This window comes from Triturus cristatus, chromosome 1_2 (genome assembly GCF_964204655.1).
Source record: "Triturus cristatus chromosome 1_2, aTriCri1.1, whole genome shotgun sequence".
Lineage (NCBI taxonomy): Eukaryota > Metazoa > Chordata > Amphibia > Caudata > Salamandridae > Triturus > Triturus cristatus.
In genome coordinates this window covers 449,402,816-449,421,658 of record NC_140580.1, presented here as the reverse complement: position 1 = coordinate 449,421,658, position 18,843 = coordinate 449,402,816, and the positions used below count along the sequence as shown (strand labels likewise).

Genomic DNA, 18,843 nt, shown 5'->3' with positions numbered 1-18,843 from the left:
TACCGTAAAAGAGAAATAACGAGAAACCATGAGCCAATCTGTTATTACATTGTTGTAGATCTTCGTGGCTGTTAATTCTAACCATAAACTATTAATCCTGTTGGTGAGGTGGATTGGTTTTACGAAGAGAAGTTTTAATAAGTCTGAGATTCATGTACCACTGCTACCCAGCCCCCATGTTATATGTGACCTCTTCAGCCAGTGCTGACTTGTCAAAAGCAAGCTGAGGTTGGAGCCCATATTTCGAATACATCGATTGCAATGTATTTGGCTAAAAGGGCAGGGCTGGTTGGTGGTGTCAACCACCATATGAGGCTAGTGTATAGCTACGCCTGTTTGTGTGTTACAGCACTAGTATGTGTGCCAGGCTGTGAGAGGGAAACTTGCACAGTCGCTGCTGATGCTATCCAAAGCTGCATGCGGGGAAATGCATGCAAGCTACTCTGTGTTCTATCTGAGGGAAGATTGCACAATGACAATGATGACTATGGTGCACAGGAAAAAACTCTGGTCCCTGATTTTCCAGCAGCACCTATAACCAATCGGACATGTCAGCAAGCAGCAGCGGATGGTGGAGCAGACTGGTGCCAATGACTCACCTGCATAAACCGCCTGGTCTGCTCACATCATGCATGGCAGCGAGTTGGTTTGGTCTTGAATTACATTATTCCGAACTCCTACGGCAACAAGTCCCTTTCAAGGCCTCCACTCTGAAACCCATGTAAGTGTCAGGAAGACACTTAAAGGAAAGGCATGACACCTTCTTGCAGGGGCAATTGAAAGCAATGTTGACAGTGATTTAAAATAGGTGCTGCCGAAGTGTAAGATAGGAGTCTCTTCCCCTGGAAGCATACATGTAGTGCACAAACACTAGACTGCATCATTTGAAAACAAGATGGTGGATGCTGTTTTGCAACGAATATTAATTGTGTATTCCAAAGGAGCACCAACCATTTTAAATACTGATCTCGAGAGGAGAGGGCTTTGTTTATGTGCGGGAGGCTCAACACCCTGTGTGGGTAAATATGCAACTGGTGTTTGTGTTGTATCGCGCTCAGATACCTAGTGGTGGAGTTCGAGCTGTTAAATATTTTTAGAAAAAACCCGCCCAAAAACACATAAATCACAAATGTATGACCACCTTTCCGGAAAGCCTTACTAGGGGGATAAGGGGGCACGGTAGCTCCCGTTGTGTGAACGCGTTGGGTGTGGTAAAAATGAGATTCATAGCTAAAGGTTCCTGAAGAACAAGCAAGCCAAACACGAACACTAGCAGAGGCAGACAAAACAGGAGTTGTGAAAAAAGATGAAGGGTGGCCGTGAACGTGTATCACTGAAATACAAAAGTGATGAAAAAATATAGAAATTATTACCGTCCCCTGCTTAGCGGCTGTTTAGACTCCGCCCACTGAGAATGTTTGTAATAAGGCAATCTCAATAAGAACAGAATTTAGTACTCACATTAGTGATACAATCACCAGGATGATAAAATCCAGCAGCAGTCATGAAGCAGAAAATTACATCGAACAGCAAGGGAGGGGTGCAGCCACTTGTCTTTCATCGCAGACCGATTGAAAAAAGTACACGAGCCACAAGACTTCTGCAGAATTTACAGAAACGAAAGCGATTTGCTTCTCATTCAGAAGCGAAGCCGGTCAGGTTGGCTATCGCTAACGCAAAGATGACCTTTATAGACTACATGCTCTAGATGAAATGCGGCTACAGGCGCAATAAAGCGTGGATGCGGTCGCGCTGATTGTAATAAAAATGTACTCCTTTGAAAATAAAAGTGCGGCGTCCCTGAATTGGGCGCCATGCTAATATACAACCCCCCAAAAAAAGCAGTGCATGAAGAAATGTAAATTTAAAAAACCACATGTAACAGGGGCAGTCTGCTTGGAGTTTCCAAAACACCAACCAGCGGGACCAATTAAGCACGCAGAACAAACAAAAGCAGGCATTTATTAAGGGCAGGGTCAAGAACGAATGTAAAAGATTAGAAGTGCTTCAAGCCACAGTCTAGATTACAGCATGCCTCGCAGAGCATAGCATGTGCTGCCCAGGCTTGACCTTAAAAGGAAGGTTTTAAAAATCAAAAGTTTGTAGCATCTAGGAGGAGCCTTACTATTAAGTAGAGCCTGCACAACCGCTGTAGTTGGGGTGTTGCTACCGGTGACAGTGGTAGGGAAAGAAGAAATGGTGGTAACATCTTGCACAGCAGTCTGGAGAAAAACATTTCTTTTTTAAACTGTTTAAAATACATGTATCAGATAAAGAAATGAATGTGTAGTCAATGAGTACATATTTCCGATTTAAAATAGTCCCTCATGCATTGTAATGCAGGCACTCTATAGAAGGTGTAAAGATATATAAAACTTCCAATTTCATGAGGTGAAAGTGATATTCCACTCGTTAGAGCCAAAGCCCACACTATGTGTATTTTAAATAACTGGTAACAATAGGTCGACCGACAGTTGAGCTGTCAAGCCACATCTAAAATGTGACAAGGTTTAACTTTAGTATTTTGTGTGGCTGTCCACTGACCAAATAGGAAGTAAATATCACGAGTCCTCAGCAGACTGTGGACTAGTGCAAACTTAATCATAGTGCCTAAGAAAGTGCAGTCATCATTTTTAGCTACAGTCCTGTGAGTGGTAATCATTCCAAAGAAACTAGCATACCTAGAGCTCCCAGCTTCACTCTCACCACAGAAAAAATATCTTGCCAGCTCAGAATCAGGTTTGCCGGCCAGAAACCAGTTATGCTTCCATCCAGTGCCTTGGCTATGCCACTAAGGATCTTAGATATGCCTTTCACAATGTCCATGTATGCCAGAGTAGACATGATACTTTAGATTGCCACTGTAGAGGAGATAAAACCTAAGTGGTAAACACTTGAGTTTACACATTGTCCCCCTCGCATCTTATTTCCATTCATGGGTGTTTATTGTGGTGCCCCTGGGGACTGTGGTCAGAATAAGCGTGATAGGAAGGAGAACAAGCATTGGCATAGCCAATAGGTAGCGCCTTTGGGACCTTATAAGTGTTTAGTTATCCAGCACAATATCCTTGGTGCAACGACATCAAGTGTTGCATGGCTAAACACTTATAAGATCCCAAAGGCAAGACCTATTGGCTATGCCAATGCTTGTTTAAAGGGTAACCCCTCTAAGTATACTGCAGCTAGGCACAACTTCAAAACATCAACATCTCCTATACACCAAAAAAGACTAGCACTATCGTACTGACACCTATCAATGATTAACACGATGCTCTGCATTACCATGGAACAGTGCTCACAGCAGGAAGTCAAAGCAGGGAGATAAGTGAAAGGGCAATGTCCACGGGGAAGACTGCTTGAAACTTTCTGTTTAGAATAATTCTGACCATAGCTGACAGTCAACAATAATGCATTATTGAGAAGATTACCTAACCCAAATGAGGCTTTAGGGCATTGCGACTGGTGCAGCTGCACTGGGCGCTGACCTGTGGTGGGGGCACCGGCCTCAAGGGGGGGGATGCTCTGTTTAGCAATAGTTTATGATTGGAGAGATGAGGGACTCTTTTGATCAGTGGTAGTGAGAGAATCCGAGGAGGCGGTCATGGGGGCGCCAAAAAGGATTGTCGCACCGGGCGCCACCAGCGCTAAAGCCGGCCCTGATACAACGTTCTTAAACTAAAAGGACTGTAAAAACGGTGTCCATGTCGACAAGGACTAAGGTGGCAGCAACCCAGTGTTGGGAGGGATGTAACAGGAAGTAACAATCGCCATTTTTAAGGCTACGCTAGTGACTCCTATACCACTACACCATGTCAATGGTATTAACCTGGAAGCGGAAAGTGTGGGCCAGGAGGGCATACACTATATAAATATTGTACATGAGTACCGGGACTGTATTCTGCCATTGGGTGAAAGTGGCAACTGACAACTCAGACTTGCGTTTAGTCGCCTTTTAGGTTACTTGAAACACATTGGAAATACACTTGTTACCCAATAGGCACGTACAAATTTTATATCTTATATCGGATACATTTTAACAGAAATAGTTTGATCAGCCAAGAACAACTCTAATGAAAAAAAGAAAAAAACATTTCACTGGATGTGTTACCTGCCTTTCCGACAGCCCCATCCCTCCCCCCGAACCCTAGCCCCACATCTCCCTTTTGTTTGTTCAATCCTTCCCACCGTGATGGTGTGCCTTACGCTACGCGGCATCAGTGTTAGGGTGCTTCTGGGGACTGGAATAATTTAATCGATTCCCTTTCCTGTGCGGGCTGTGCAGCTGCAAGTCTCCTTTCGATTTTGAAACAATAAGAGAGAAAGGGGGCACATGGTCCACTCCTAGTGACAAACATCTGCTTTGCCCGACTTCACCTCAAGAAGCCGATCTGTGTTTCAAACTTTTTGCCTGCCCGGAATTTGTTGTCAGTAAAAAAAGACCAAGTTTGTGTGAGTAAAATACATCATATTTGCTTTTCGTCGTCACGACGTACATAGTCAGAATATGTGTGTCACAGGAACATAGGCCCAAGTACCTCACAGCCTGGGAAGCTGCCTGGTGACCAGTACCACCAGTGTTAAGTAATTCTTAATACTGCAGGGAAAGAAGAGAGGCATGAAATGTAAATATTAATGCACCTGGTCAGGTCCACGGATTGTTGTAGCTGCAATAGCCCCGTGCGCTCATGTAGGGGCATTAAACGAGGAGGCTGCATTCTTAGAGAGCGTTAACTCTTGCGCTAAATACCAGCGGTAATAGCCAGCTCAAGGAGCAGGAAGCGGATTTCCTTTTCCACCCCTATTTGTTCTTGTAACTTACTTTAAAAGTGTTACCACATTCGTGAAATGCAGGAGTGCAGGCAATGTCCTCTTCCGGTTAGAGTGCAGAAACTGCCCCGATTCCGACAACACGAAGAACACTGAACCTAAGCTGAAGGCTATTGTGCAAGTCTGCTACTGTGCCACGGCCACACCAGTCAGAGGTCAGATAAGGTGGGGTTCTCAGACACAGAAACTGCATGCAGCCGGCGAACACGCAACAGCTGTTGCCAGGATACGGCCACACACATGCAGCTGTTACCAGGATAGGCGAGAGTCACATGAAGCTAAAGGGGTCCCCGAAATGATTACGGAATTCAGTTCAAAGGTTGGCATGTTTATCTTCTGGAGAGCTAGAGGAAACTACTTTCTAACGCAGAGACGAGAGGTCTGTGATCAATCAGCAGGGGCGCAAGGGACACTAAACCAGGGGGTTCGGGGCCTGGTCAAAGCACAAGCAAAGCCATCAAAATATGACTATCAGGCAACAAATGTCACGAAGAAAGCAGTAAAGACTTTGAAAATGTTGAAAATATATTTTTAATTATAGAGTCTCAAGCACATAGGATTATATTGCTGAATTGAGCGATACTTATTAACCTTGATATTTTTAACGCATCAAACATTAAAGGATACTCCCATTCCCTAACTAAGTTGCCATGAGTTACCCAGAGTTATCAGTTTGACGAGCTCTGTATTTCACAGATCCTTATTAAATTACTTTAATGTGCTCTGCTCTCAAACTCGTTGGTTAAGGAAACAAGCACGGTCCGCTTTCACTTTCATCCGTTGTGAAAGCTTTCTTGTCTTTATGGGGCCATGTGTTTAAAACACATGACCCCATAAAGATAAGAAAGCTTTCACGTCGCACGGAAGGCAGACGAGCCCGTCCAAATGGGACGGCTCAAAAATCCAAACAAAAACGTCAAGGACAGCTCTTTTCCAATGGCTGGCCACCGTTTGGCATAAATGGTGACGCCAGCCAATGGAAAAGAGGGGCGGGGCTTAATGCCCTTTACAGAAAATACCCAAAATCATTAAATCTCGCCAGCGAGACTGCGCATGTGCGCAGCCCACGCCAGGCGAGACCTAAAAATGCAAAGGGCAGCCAAGCCTGATCAGGAGTAAATCATGCAAAAATTAAATTTGCCATTATTTCTCCCCTGGTAGTGAAGGTCATAGTTCATGATTCCAGGGGTCCAATAGCTTGTGGTTATCTAGGATTTCGCTGCTCAGGACCTGCTGCATGCCAAAACAAATCTGGAGGACGCGAAGGCATGAGGACGGCCCAGCAGCAGACATTAGTCAAGGATAACACAAGCAGAGAAGAAATGTAGCATGGTTGGACAAACAAACAAACACACAAACACACAAACAAACAAACACACAAACAAACAAACAAACAAACAAACAAACAAACACACACACACACACACACACACACACACACACACGCGCGCAAACACACACGCAAACCCACATGCGCAAACACACATGCGCAAACACATACACGCAAACACACCACAAAAAACAGTGAAAGAGAATGGAAGAAAGTCTTCTATTCATATGAAGAGCTAGAGAGAATTCACTACTTTGTCACAGGACTGAGATCAACAGAAGCAGATGCGTGACCACTCGGGCATTGCATGTGCGTCATCTGTGAAAACATGGGAAACTGCATAAACTCAGGGTTTGGCTGCCCTAACTGGGGAGAAAACACATTACACAAACTGCTGTTTATCTCGGTCATCCTCAACTATCTGTTCACAACTAAAATACCTGTGAGCAGAGTTACCTTTAGTTGTTATAGTTAGGTTAAATGTTGTGGTAGGTTTTATTAAACTCTCCCATTTTAAGGCTGTGTTCTTGACAATGAAAACCCTCAATTCATGTTCAGAATTGATGTTCTCTTGGGTTACCTTCAACATCCTTGCCGCATATGTAAAATGTGGAAAGAGGGTTGTGGCTCAAACTAGATTCATCTAGCGGTAATCACTGGAGGACATCTACGGGGGAATTTTAAGAGAGGAAGTGTCATAGCTAGTGTGTCAAGGGTTCTAGAGCAAGGAGTGAAATGGGTCCTTGGCTGCTGTTTGTACTGTGTAATGCAGCAGTAATCAGGCACCAATGGAAGCTATGCCACTGATGAGAGAGAGCAAAGGAGATCTCTGATGTTAATGACAAGGGATGGAGCCATGCACTGGACAGATCTCTTTCGTCCAATGAAAACACAGGTGCTATTGAGTGTGGACAGGCTGATGAAATTTTAATAAGTGACTCATAAAAAAAGATATATTCAATTATGTGCGAAAATATTTGGGGTAAATGGAAGCAAAACCAGACAGAGAAGAAGGCAGATAGAGAAGGCAAGGAGTCTATAGAGAACATCTCCAAACATGGATTGCTTCCTATCAACCCTGACCCAAAGGTCAAGATGAAGATTCTCACCCTGCCAGTCCTGATAAAGTGAAACTGCTATTGGCTTATTAAATAGGTGATGAACATCTCTAGGTGTAAATGTGCCTGCTCTAGATCTCAAGTCGCCGGTTCAGTGACCAACAGAAAAACTGTGAAATGGGATGCATTCGGAGGACATTAAGACTGAATATCAATTGCTCCAAAATTTTGTTTTACAGCATTGAATTTCCTAATAATTTCCAGGGCTATTTCGCCCTGTGTACCGCTGCAAGAGCATCTCTAATTTTTCAGGATAAAAAAAAACTACATTGACTACATTTTGTCCATGCTGGTGCCAGTGAGAAGCATATAGCCTTTTTCATGAACAAAATGTTAACAGTGAGCATTTCCAAACAGACTGGATGCCTTTCTGGGAAAACAAATCAAAGAACAGTGTAAAAAGGAACCAAAAGTCCGTTCGTTTGTCCTTAATTGTACATAATGTATAATAAACGAAGTTTCCCACATGCAAAATGGCCAAGAGTTGCAAAATCGTCGCTTGTGGTTTTATGGACTAAAGATGCTGGTGCATACAGACAAAGTGGCTTTATTTCCGGAGAAACAAATCTCAGAACCTGTGTAGGCTATTTCATTAGATGACTAGCATACTTGGAGGCCACACCCACTTGGCTGCTCGCATCCCTGGATATGAAAAAGGATTTTGATGCCATAAGGTGGGATTATCTGTTCATGGTACTGAAAGTGATGGGAACCAGTAAAGGGAAAAAATATCTTAGATTTGACTGCTATAAGATCAAGGGTGTTGTGGGTCTTATGCTACTGTACACATGAATGTAATGTAAAGACACTTTGCATACTTCATACACGTTTTTATTATTCAACAATACTACTTCTGTATATGCTATTTTTCCAACAATAAAAAAAAAAACTTTAAAAAATAAATGGATTGCTATTTGTAAGCACAAATTTGGAAGGGGCGGGTAATAGTTGACCATCATTTACAACCATTTTTGCTCTGGCACTGCAACCACTGACTTGTGCAAGAAGGGAAGGGTTTAGTACGTGTAAAACTGAGAGCATAACACATTGTTGTATGTGGATGATGTACTTCTTTACATCTAAATCTAATCATGGACGAACACAGCCACCTTGGCGGTTTCTGGTTTGCGGGCACACCGGAGTAAGTCTGGTTGATTCCCCCTTGATGACTGATAGATGAGGACCCACAGCGATCACCAGGGGTAGCGCTGTGGTAGGAGCGTTCATTTCACATCTCAATGTCCACAGTACTTCCGGATTAGTTAAATGCCTGATATGGAGAGAATGGTCTTGTGAGCTCTGAAGTGTTGCAATATTGGAGGAAGATGAGTAGCACACATTTATGTCTTGACACAATCTTCCAAATGTCCTGAGGTAACAAGGTACGTCTGCTCAGAAGCATACAGCAATGCTGACATCCAAGAATTTGAATTAAGACTAAATTCCGGTATTTGCTAGACTAAATCGTGGGAGTTTTTTTTTTTTCTTAAACTATTCAGCTGCACCACTGATAACAGGCGCACAGCTCAGACCAACGATCACCTGCGGACACTAAGAAAATCATCAACAGAACTTCTATTTGCCAAGATAAACTTACGGCTGACTCAGTCGTCTATATTTTTTTGTAGTGTACTAACAAACTGCTTTGCCCATTGCAGTCTCTTCTCTTTCACACTGCCCCACTTTCTCCAAAAATGTAGAAAGAGGTAGGGGAATATATCTATATGATAAACTCAAAGGCTTGAGGATGAAAGTTTGTTTTCATACCATCTTAGCCTATTTTTTTCTTGCCCCTAGAATCATTAAGTGAATTTGCATTACTAGGAGCGTTCTAATTCTACTGTTTCTATGTTGAAGCTACAAGATTAGTCATTGAGTGCTCAGAACTTATGATGCAAAGTATTTTATATTAGCACCACCGTGTCCTTTAAATTGTAATAGGATTGTTAAGTATTCTTCACTAGCAGTGCACAGATAATTACACATGGAGAAAGTTTAACCAAATGCAAAGAAATGTTGCTTCCAGGTTAGATTTCGAAACTGCATCATAAATGGTCACCGGCTGTTTTTCTCTGTGCCTTGTAACTTTGCAATATATGCGGCAAATACCCCTCCCATCAGAGTTTGGACACAACCTCTCCTCATTGCAGCCTCCCTTGTTATCTTTGTTCGAAACCTCATATCCTCAGAGTCCTAAAATAATCCTTGCAGTCATTTGCTTTTTGTACCGCTTTACTGGGGTCTGTCAAACGTTTGGTGGAATGCAGCACATTGGGTCAGACATTAGTCAAGTAGAGAGTAGGACAGGAAAGGATTGCGGGTGTTAGTTTTGGTGCCAGATTCATTATTTACAGTTATGATTTCCCCATCTCTTTCGCTCCATTTTTCATTTATTTGGCAACCGCTACTTAATAATTTACAACAAAAACATGTAGTGACTTTAAATGGGTGTTGTCAAATGAGGGCATTAAACAGAATAGTCTTTAGCATTCCAATTTAAAGGTCTTCTGCTTCCACTTACCAGCTCTTAGAGGTCGTGGCACCCCACCAACAAAGATAGTCTTCCTTGGATCCAGAGGCTGAGAACCATCCATGACAAAGTCACTGTCACTCAAATTCCACGGCCTAATTTGAACCTGAAAGACAGACGAGAAAACATTTTCCACAAAAGTAAAGCAACCTATTACTCTTTCTGAAATAGTTTGCCTGAAGGCATTATCCAAGGCTATGGGAACTCTTGTACTGTTATTTAAAAGGTCAGAGTTTCATCAGTGTCCTGGTGAATTTGTACTGGGTGAAGAGCGGCGCACAACAGCTGGTCTTTGGATATTTCCTAGATGGGACCCAGTCACAAATTTTGGAGGATAATACACTGTGGGCTCTGTTGATTTCTGGTCACATGACAGACCACTGAACAATCTGTTATCAACCATGTGGTCTCTGGCATGCATGGAGAACTTGGGGTCATGCTTCTCCATTTTCAATGCACTTTTCTATTTCCTGGTCCCCACATCATGATACGGTAAGTTCTAACTGAAGCGCAGATCCTGGTCCAAAGGCATAGTGGATCTTCAAATGATTTTTACTTCTGCCCTAGCCCTGGGCAGTCCAGGTGTGGGTTTGGGAGACTTGCCCTTTTTTGTTGGGATTGGTTGGCGGATACATCATAGAAGACCCACGTGAATTAAATGTAAACTATTTCTTGAATTAATATCATGGTTCTTGTTTAGCGTGGTGGGAGGGGGGGGGGGGACTCAGCCTGTCATGTGCACGTGTGGTGTCTAGCATTAAGCTGCACTTAATACGCACACTATTGCCCCATGTACTGCTCGAAATGGTCTTCTTTGGGTTCTGCACTTTTCCAAGTACAGTCACATGATCATTATTTTATGATCCTTATAAAGCTAATTAATTGGCCTTCATGATTCATGCTTAACTTATAAAATTTCACAACTAAATCACATTTATATTATTCATGATTTGTGATGAAGTTAAAGGTACTTGCCAGCCAATATCCTCTGTGCATTTTGAGCTCAGACACTTCATCAAGAGAATTTAAGAATTTAGTCGCCATTAGCAATAATTTATTTAGATTGGTATCCACCAGACTTTGTGGAAAAATTGCAGTACTGATCTAATTAAATATCTATTTCGTTGATCGCTTATGAACCGTAATCAATGTATGTTGCACGCATATGACCCTACAAAATGCCCATGTCACACGAAACAAGGCATTTCTAATTGACTGTTGGGTTTCCAAGATTTTAACCAGTTAAGTTTTTAAATCCAGCTATTTCTCTAAAAGATTTTATTTGGTATCAGAGTATTATTGATGACCTCTACATTTTGAAATCTGAGTTAGCTGATGATGAAAGAAACAACATCAGCTAACTCAGATTTTATTAAAGTCAGCAGCTACTGATAATTTGTATTTCCTGTTTGAAGGTGACGTATGTGCATTCAACCTTATTTTCATTTTAATTTCTGTTTTAGCAATGCAGACATGTTCATAAGGGCATTTTAAAAGGTAGACAATTCGTGGTGGCACATGTAGCCTGGCAAATTATTTTGACCTTATTGTAATGAAACAGGTAAAGCATGTTTTATCCATCGATTATGGAAAACAGTGTGCCTTGTTTCTTCTTTGCACTTTAGTTGTTTGCTGTGTTTTTCTCTTTTGCATACTGGCGAAAAAGTTTAGTTTTTTTTATCAAAAAAGCCCCAAAAAGCGGTTTCTTTAAAAAAATAAATATAAGTAGACTTTTCTTGTTAATCTGGCTCTCTGTGTAGAATATTTAGACACAAATATGCTTCTACTGTCAGACTGCTGATCAATAATTGTTTTCTTGGTGTTATGCTTACACCGTGGCATGCCTGTTGTATTACAGAGTACAAAGCTGGAATTTAAAATGTTGATTGCTTCCTCATGAGCAAAACGTCTGACTAGAAATGTCTTATTACCTATAAAATTAAAAATCTTTGGAGCCCGGTAATCTATATACACAAGGGACCTATAAGAATTACACTTCACAAACCATCTGCATAGTGGACATCTAATAATTTCAGTACTACAATATTTTCACAGAATCTATTGGAAATCATTGCATGAATGAATATTGTATTCAAAAACACACAATCAGAAATATAGAAAAAAAACACATGACAATTAACTCTACAGTTAGGCACGAATAATAAACCAGGAACAAATATCAGTTACGATGGCCATGAACAACAAATATAAAATAAATATCAGGAGTCATTGAAGCGAAAAATGATCCTCACTTTTACAAAGTTGGCAATCTTATCTATGGTATTGTTAATGAATAATAACAAATATTTGTGGAGGAAGGAGACTTATCTGGAACTACAATGGCACACATAATGCAGCTGGGCCAACAAAACAAAAAAGAACAATGCTAACATCTTACAGTGTCCTGACTCACAGTAAAAGCATTTTTGGAGACATGAAGGCTAGTGGAACCCACTCATCCCGGACCAAGATGATCAGTAACTAATACTTTTGTAACTTCGGGTACAAAACAGACGTGGAGACACATTTTCAAAAAGTGAAGTAATACCCACACACCAAAGAAGATGACGACATATTTGTTTTGATAATCTGTTTGTGATGAAGATTGGTGCAGAGTTAACCTAAAGTAAAGTCTCAGGAATAGAGAAATTCAGACATTTAACTTTCTGAACTGGAGATAACAGAGAATATAAAAGAGTTAGCAAATTATATTTTTCATCATACTTTATGGAATGTTACAACCACAGTCAATATTTTTGATGTAATTATTGAAACATTTACAATCGCAATAAATGAACCTATCTCTGAACAAGTAATGATGATCATGTGACTCTCCATTGGAAACAAGGGCAAAATCCACAGTGAATAACTCAAAGCAGTTGAGGGGCAATGCTGAAGATATACAGTATTAAGTGCAGTTCAATATTTTCACGGGAGGTTCTAGAAAACCCAAGCAATAGTAAATATAACTTAGAAGTTATGAGGTCATTGGAAGGTCATCAATACAATATTTCAAACAATTTTGAAGATAAATAAGCACATCGTTAAAGCTTTCATTCCAGTACCACATAAAGGGTTGAACACAGTCATATTATGTCTAACAAAGCTACATATCTACAATTTTATGAAAGCTGAAGTTCATTCTAGCTCCGTTAAGCATGTTGTACGGGCTCACATTGAAAGCTCTCCATTCTGGCCATTATCTCTACCAATAGCTTTAAGGTATTGAGGCAGCAAATACATTTTAAAGACCTATTATCTTAGCCAAAATCAAAACACCAAATTAAAAACCCCATGATGTGGGAATAAGCCTAAAGATGACTTAGTAGTGGACCATAATCTAGAACAACGTATTTAATAAATTGGGGCTCAATTTGCATTTGCATAGTTGCCTTTAATTATGTGCAAAAAAAACCAACAAAAATCCTCTTCCCCGGTCACACAACCAGAAATGGTAGCATACTGCTGTTGAATATGAAGTTTTTTCTTCCTTAAAAGCCACCTGCATGGATGAATTTCAAGTAAAAGTAAATATGAGTAAATTTGCCCATGAGGATGGCTGTGAGGTTGCATGGTAGGAACACCTGCAAACTGTGGTGAACACACACAATCTACGAGGCACCTTACACGTGTGGGTATTCAAAAAACGTCTGTGGATAGTTTATCCAGAAAACCGATATTTCTGTAAAGAGCAGGAGTTAAACTCTTTTTGTTTGGAATAGGGAAGTGAACAACCCCAAATTTCGTAGAGTCTTGGGGGCAAGGAGTTTCTCCTTGGGCAATAATAGGCTCCCGTTTAGAAACAAAAACCAATAGGTTTAAACACTGTAAAAGCACTTAAGTGTTAAATCTACTGGAGAAGCTTTTTTAATAATTTCGAAAAATTCGATAGTTTATAGTAAATGTGCAGCAGTAATGTGTAACTTTAATAGAAAAAAGAAATGCGTTTACATACAAACATTTGCAGTAGGCCACTATATTTACTCACTAGGCCTGAAAACTTAAGTGGCATTGCCTGATCCAAAGATGACATGAGTAAAGAATGCTGACATAACCTAAAATGTTTATTTTCTTAACCTTCCCATGAACATGTTCTTTCATAATAAATAATAGTTGCATAACGGTTTCATATATTTCCACAGAATGTTTCTATTTACACAAAGATCACTGTTAACAATGATTAGAACATTGGAATGTGGAGCACTCCATTGTAGACAATGGAGTGCTCCGTGCTTCTACGGGCCGGTAAAGGCCCGCAGAGCAACATTCCAATGTTTTACAAAAGCCTCTTGAAGCTCGAGGGGATTTAAATCCCCTCGCGCACCCTGAAGCCTTTGTTTAATTTGTTAGAACATTCTGCCCTCTAGTGGCAGAATGTTCTAATAGCCTTATAGCCCTTCGTGAGTACAAAACAATATTCACAAGGAACTCATTTGTAAACAATAATTAATAATATGTGACTAAATTATGTCACTCTGAATTAATCACAACCTAATATGACTTTTCTTTACAAAAACCATACCAAATCAATTATAAATCAACCTTCATGATAAGCCCACACAAAAAAAGCCTATTTCCTTTTTATTCAACCTAACCTCAGCCGAGGTAGGTATTATTTTATTCTAAGGTTCATTAATATCATAGACTTTTCATCAAAAATACATTTACAAAAATTACAAATATATACAATTCATATTTACAGTGACATGTGACCCCAAGTGAAAAACCATAACCTATTGCAATACTTGTGTATGACAAAAGTGAAGAACAGAGAATTAAAAGGTTATTGGAAAATTATATAAGGACAGACTCGTTACAATTTGTAAATGATTTAGACAAAAACGGTCTCTTTTATATGTGTTGTCGACGGCGTTTCAACCCACTCTAGTCATAATGTTCCAGTATCTAACCGTTAGGTATCCTGGTGATTGAATCCTACACAGCGACATTTCGATTGCTGGACGGGCGTCTCCATTAAATGAGAGACGTTTCGGCTTTATTACGGAATTAACCGAACACACCTGCGATATCCCCTCCCATTGTATGCGAAGACAGGCAAATCTGAAAATCACCGCGCTAAGAGATATTATTCTCTATGATTTGATACTGGAACATTATGACTCATTCCTTGATCAACACGGAGTGAGACAGTGAATTGGAGTTGGGAGATAATCTTCCATCGCCACCACATACTGGATCCTACATGGACATAAGTGTGCAATTACTGTCCCCAGAAATACAGTCCTGAAGAAACCCGGTACCTTGAGTGGGTTGAAACGCCGTCGACAACACATATAAAAGAGACTGTTTTTGACTAAATCATTTACAAATTTTAACGAGTCTGTCCTTATATAATTTTCCAATAACCTTTTAATTCTCTGTTCTTCACTTTTGTCATACACAAGTATTGCAATAGGTTATGGTTTTTCACTTGGGGTCACATGTCACTGTAAATATGAATTGTATATATTTGTAATTTTTGTAAATGTATTTTTGATGAAAAGTCTATGATATTAATGAACCTTAGAATAAAATAATACCTACCTCGGCTGAGGTTAGGTTGAATAAAAAGGAAATAGGCTTTTTTTGTGTGGGCTTATCATGAAGGTTGATTTATAATTGATTTGGTATGGTTTTTGTAAAGAAAAGTCATATTAGGTTGTGATTAATTCCGAGTGATATAATTTAGTCACATATTATTAATTATTGTTTACAAATGAGTTCCTTGTGAATATTGTTTTGTACTCACTACCTACCCAGTTCACAAGGACATAAGGGTTGCTCTTGTTATTTTGAATATTATAGCCCTTCGTAGCAGGGCTATACCGCTATTAAAGTCCCGCTGCTTTTGTTAAAGTCCCTCGCCTTCGGCTCGGGCCTATAACGCTGCAGCGGGCCTTTAATAGCCGGTATAGCCCGCTACGGCGGGCTATAAGGCTATATTAAAAATTAGTCTTTTAATGGGGAAATTTAGAGTTCAAACATGTAGATTCAGCATTTAAACTTGATCTTGGCCCTTTTAACTAACATGTATTTTTTCTTTCAAATGATTGCTTCCTGCTAAATGTTTTCTGTTCGAATATTATTGTTTAAACTTCTACATAGACCATTGCTAATAAACTCGATATATTAGAAGATTAGAAATGTAATTAGTACATGGGAAAGTAGTCATGAATGGTGAGAACCACCCACGTGAACTTAGAAGTCATACAATTTAGTAGCAAACTAAACATTTATGTATGTTGACTACTGTATTTTGGTGAGAAGACGAAGAGTGATCCTATTCCCAGGAGAGCATTGAAAGCTTACTGGCTGACTGAAGATGAAAGAAGCAACATGTTGCAAAGCTTCATGAAATATGTTTTCTATAATAGTGCATGTTCCTAGAGGAGGTTACCACACTCTTTTACGGACACTTGTCCAGAATCATTTACCCTTATTTCACGTGGCTCTGAGACTCTGAGGTTTTTTTAACCTCTCTTTTATGGGAAGTTCTGCTTTTTAATTAATTTTTAATTACTGGTCATGGGTACAGACGGAAACCCTTTTCCCAGATTCTAAGAATAGGGATTCTTTCCTTTATGGAATGCGCTTAATGCATTTTAGTACCAACTTATAGACTAATATTGATCTTTGATCTCTGGATCATTGAAATTAATACAAATTAACTTGTGATCTTAATAAAGATGACCCGCTAAAAGATTTGATTAATAAAACCCTTTAACTCATACCAAATTCTCGTTATTGATTGAAACTAGATTTGTGATTGTGATAATAATATATGTGATGCAGAGCTCTTGATCTTCTCTAAAACAACAAACATCTATATGACCTGACCCCAGAAAGGTAAACAGAGGGGGAATTAACCCGGCTGATGGTAAACAAAAAATCCAAATTAAAAACGGATTCCTGCTGGAGCACTACTAATGTGGTAATGCATACTTGTTACATTTCAGTATGCACACGTTTACATATCAGGAAGCTGCAACAGTTGCCGATTTCCAGGAGGACTGTTGGAATTCTTTGAGAATTCCTGTCAAAACCGAAATATAAGCATGCCACAGATGTAAACCCGGGAGTGTAAATTCTCGACTTTCCTTTGGAAAGCTTTGTGATTCAACCTTCAGAGCTCTTGATCCTTACACAATACGTTTTGTGTCATGGTCCGCTCCCCTTTCATACAGATAGTTAACAGAATTTGCTAGTGTGCGAGTTGTCTATAATCTAAATATTGTGAATACCTGGGTCGATGTTTACATCCCCATCTATCACTGTGTTTGTATTCGTAGAATCAACTCTTAAAATTGCATTAGTCTCTTTTCAGTTTGCCACAGCATCAAAGTCGGAATCTGGAACTAGTAGACAAGAAAGGATACTCTGGGGTGTTCCCAATTTGAGTTCCAAGTAAGGCCAAGAAACCACATCTCCGTTCTAACAGTGACGTTCTTGAATTGCTTGCTTGACAGGCATTTGTTTAGCCAATTCTTAGCCTAGTGGGTTAATAATCAGCATCTACGCTAACTGAGCCAAACGACTTGGGCAAACAAGAGTCCAGAAATATATTACTGGAACTGCTTATTTCATTTTCACGTTACAAACTGCCAGAGACAAAATGTACATTTTAAATGATCATCGTGAGGTGCAAGATTGTGCGAACATACTGCCTCTATATATATATTGATCTATCATTTTATCTTTGCAGTCTGGCAACTTTACGTGCGCCACAGTGTATTCTTTCTATGTACTACACCCACACTTATGTGCATATAACGAGAACATACTACCCTGAAACAAATGTCAAATATTTGGCACAGAAGAACAAGTTACTTACCTTCGGTAACGCTTTTTCTGGTGGATACAGTATCTGCCTGCGGATTCCTCACCTTGTGAATATCCCCTGCGCCAGCATTCCACGGAACGTTTCTTCCGCAGCACTCCACGTCGACGTGGGCGACGTCATAATGCATCGGCTCCGCTCGCGACTCCGTATGACATCACCGGAGCCATAAGAGGCCCACGTCGGCGTGATGACGTCAGTTCCACACATTTTTTCCGTGCCTTCGAGGCGAACAGGTGGACCAACGACAGACTCAAAGTATACACAGTATACAATATACCAACACATATGCATAGTATACAAAGGAAAGGAATGCTAAATAAACAAGCAAGCATTTCCTACAAATGTACAAGAAAGTGTAAAAAACATATCAACAAGACCTATTTCATGGTATTCAAAGGTGGACAACGGGGAGGCGGGTGGGCCAGTGAGGAATCCACAGGCAGATACTGTATCCACCAGAAAAAGCGTTACCGAAGGTAAGTAACTTGTTCTTCTGATGGATACATCTGCCAGTGGATTCCTCACCTTGTGAATAGATTCCCACAGCAGTCCCCACTCCCGGAGGAGGGTGTCCACCTTCCTACACCAGAAAGTCTTGCAACACAGAGCGCGTGAAGTGGTCCTCATCTCAGAGTCCAAGCAATAATGCTTTGCGAAAGTATGGAGGGAGGCCCAAGTCACAGCTTTACAAATATCTGCCCCAGGATCACCCCGGGCCAAAGCAGATGTAGACGATTTCGCTCTAGTCGAATGAGCTCTAATACCCTCAGGAGGGGTCTTACCAGCCAGGGCGTAGCAGATCTTGATGGCAAGAATAATCCATCTCGACGAAGTGCGCTTGTGCACTGCTCTTCCTTTTGAATGACCAACATAGCCAATGAAGAGCTGATCATCTAGACGAAAGTCTTTAGTCCTGTCCAGATAAAAACTCACAGCCCTCTTTGGATCCAGGCGATGGAGTCTTTCCTCCTCCTTGGAGGGATGAGGAGGTGGATAAAAAACAGGGAGAGTAATAGACTGCCCCAAATGAAACGGAGTAACAACTTTGGCAGGAAACCAGCCCTGGTCCTGAGAACCATCCTTTCAGCATGTAATGTAAGAAAAGGGGGTTTAGAACTAAAAGCTTGAAGCTCACTCACCCTCCTTGCCGAGGTTATGGCTACAAGAAAGACCACCTTAAAGGACAACAGCCTCAAAG

The 18,843-nt window shown here is 40.6% G+C and overlaps 1 protein-coding gene across 9 annotated transcripts in view; it reads right to left on the bottom strand.

Moving 5' to 3' along the window:
• CPEB3 (cytoplasmic polyadenylation element binding protein 3) overlaps positions 1-18,843 on the bottom strand; it is a 675,133-nt gene that overhangs the window by 94,316 nt on the left and 561,974 nt on the right. For all 9 annotated transcript variants that reach the window (XM_085606164.1, XM_085606161.1, XM_085606163.1 and 6 more), the window contains exon 9: positions 9,797-9,911. In XM_085606164.1, the coding sequence (XP_085462290.1) occupies positions 9,797-9,911 (115 nt within the window). The remainder of the gene's footprint in view (positions 1-9,796; positions 9,912-18,843) is intronic.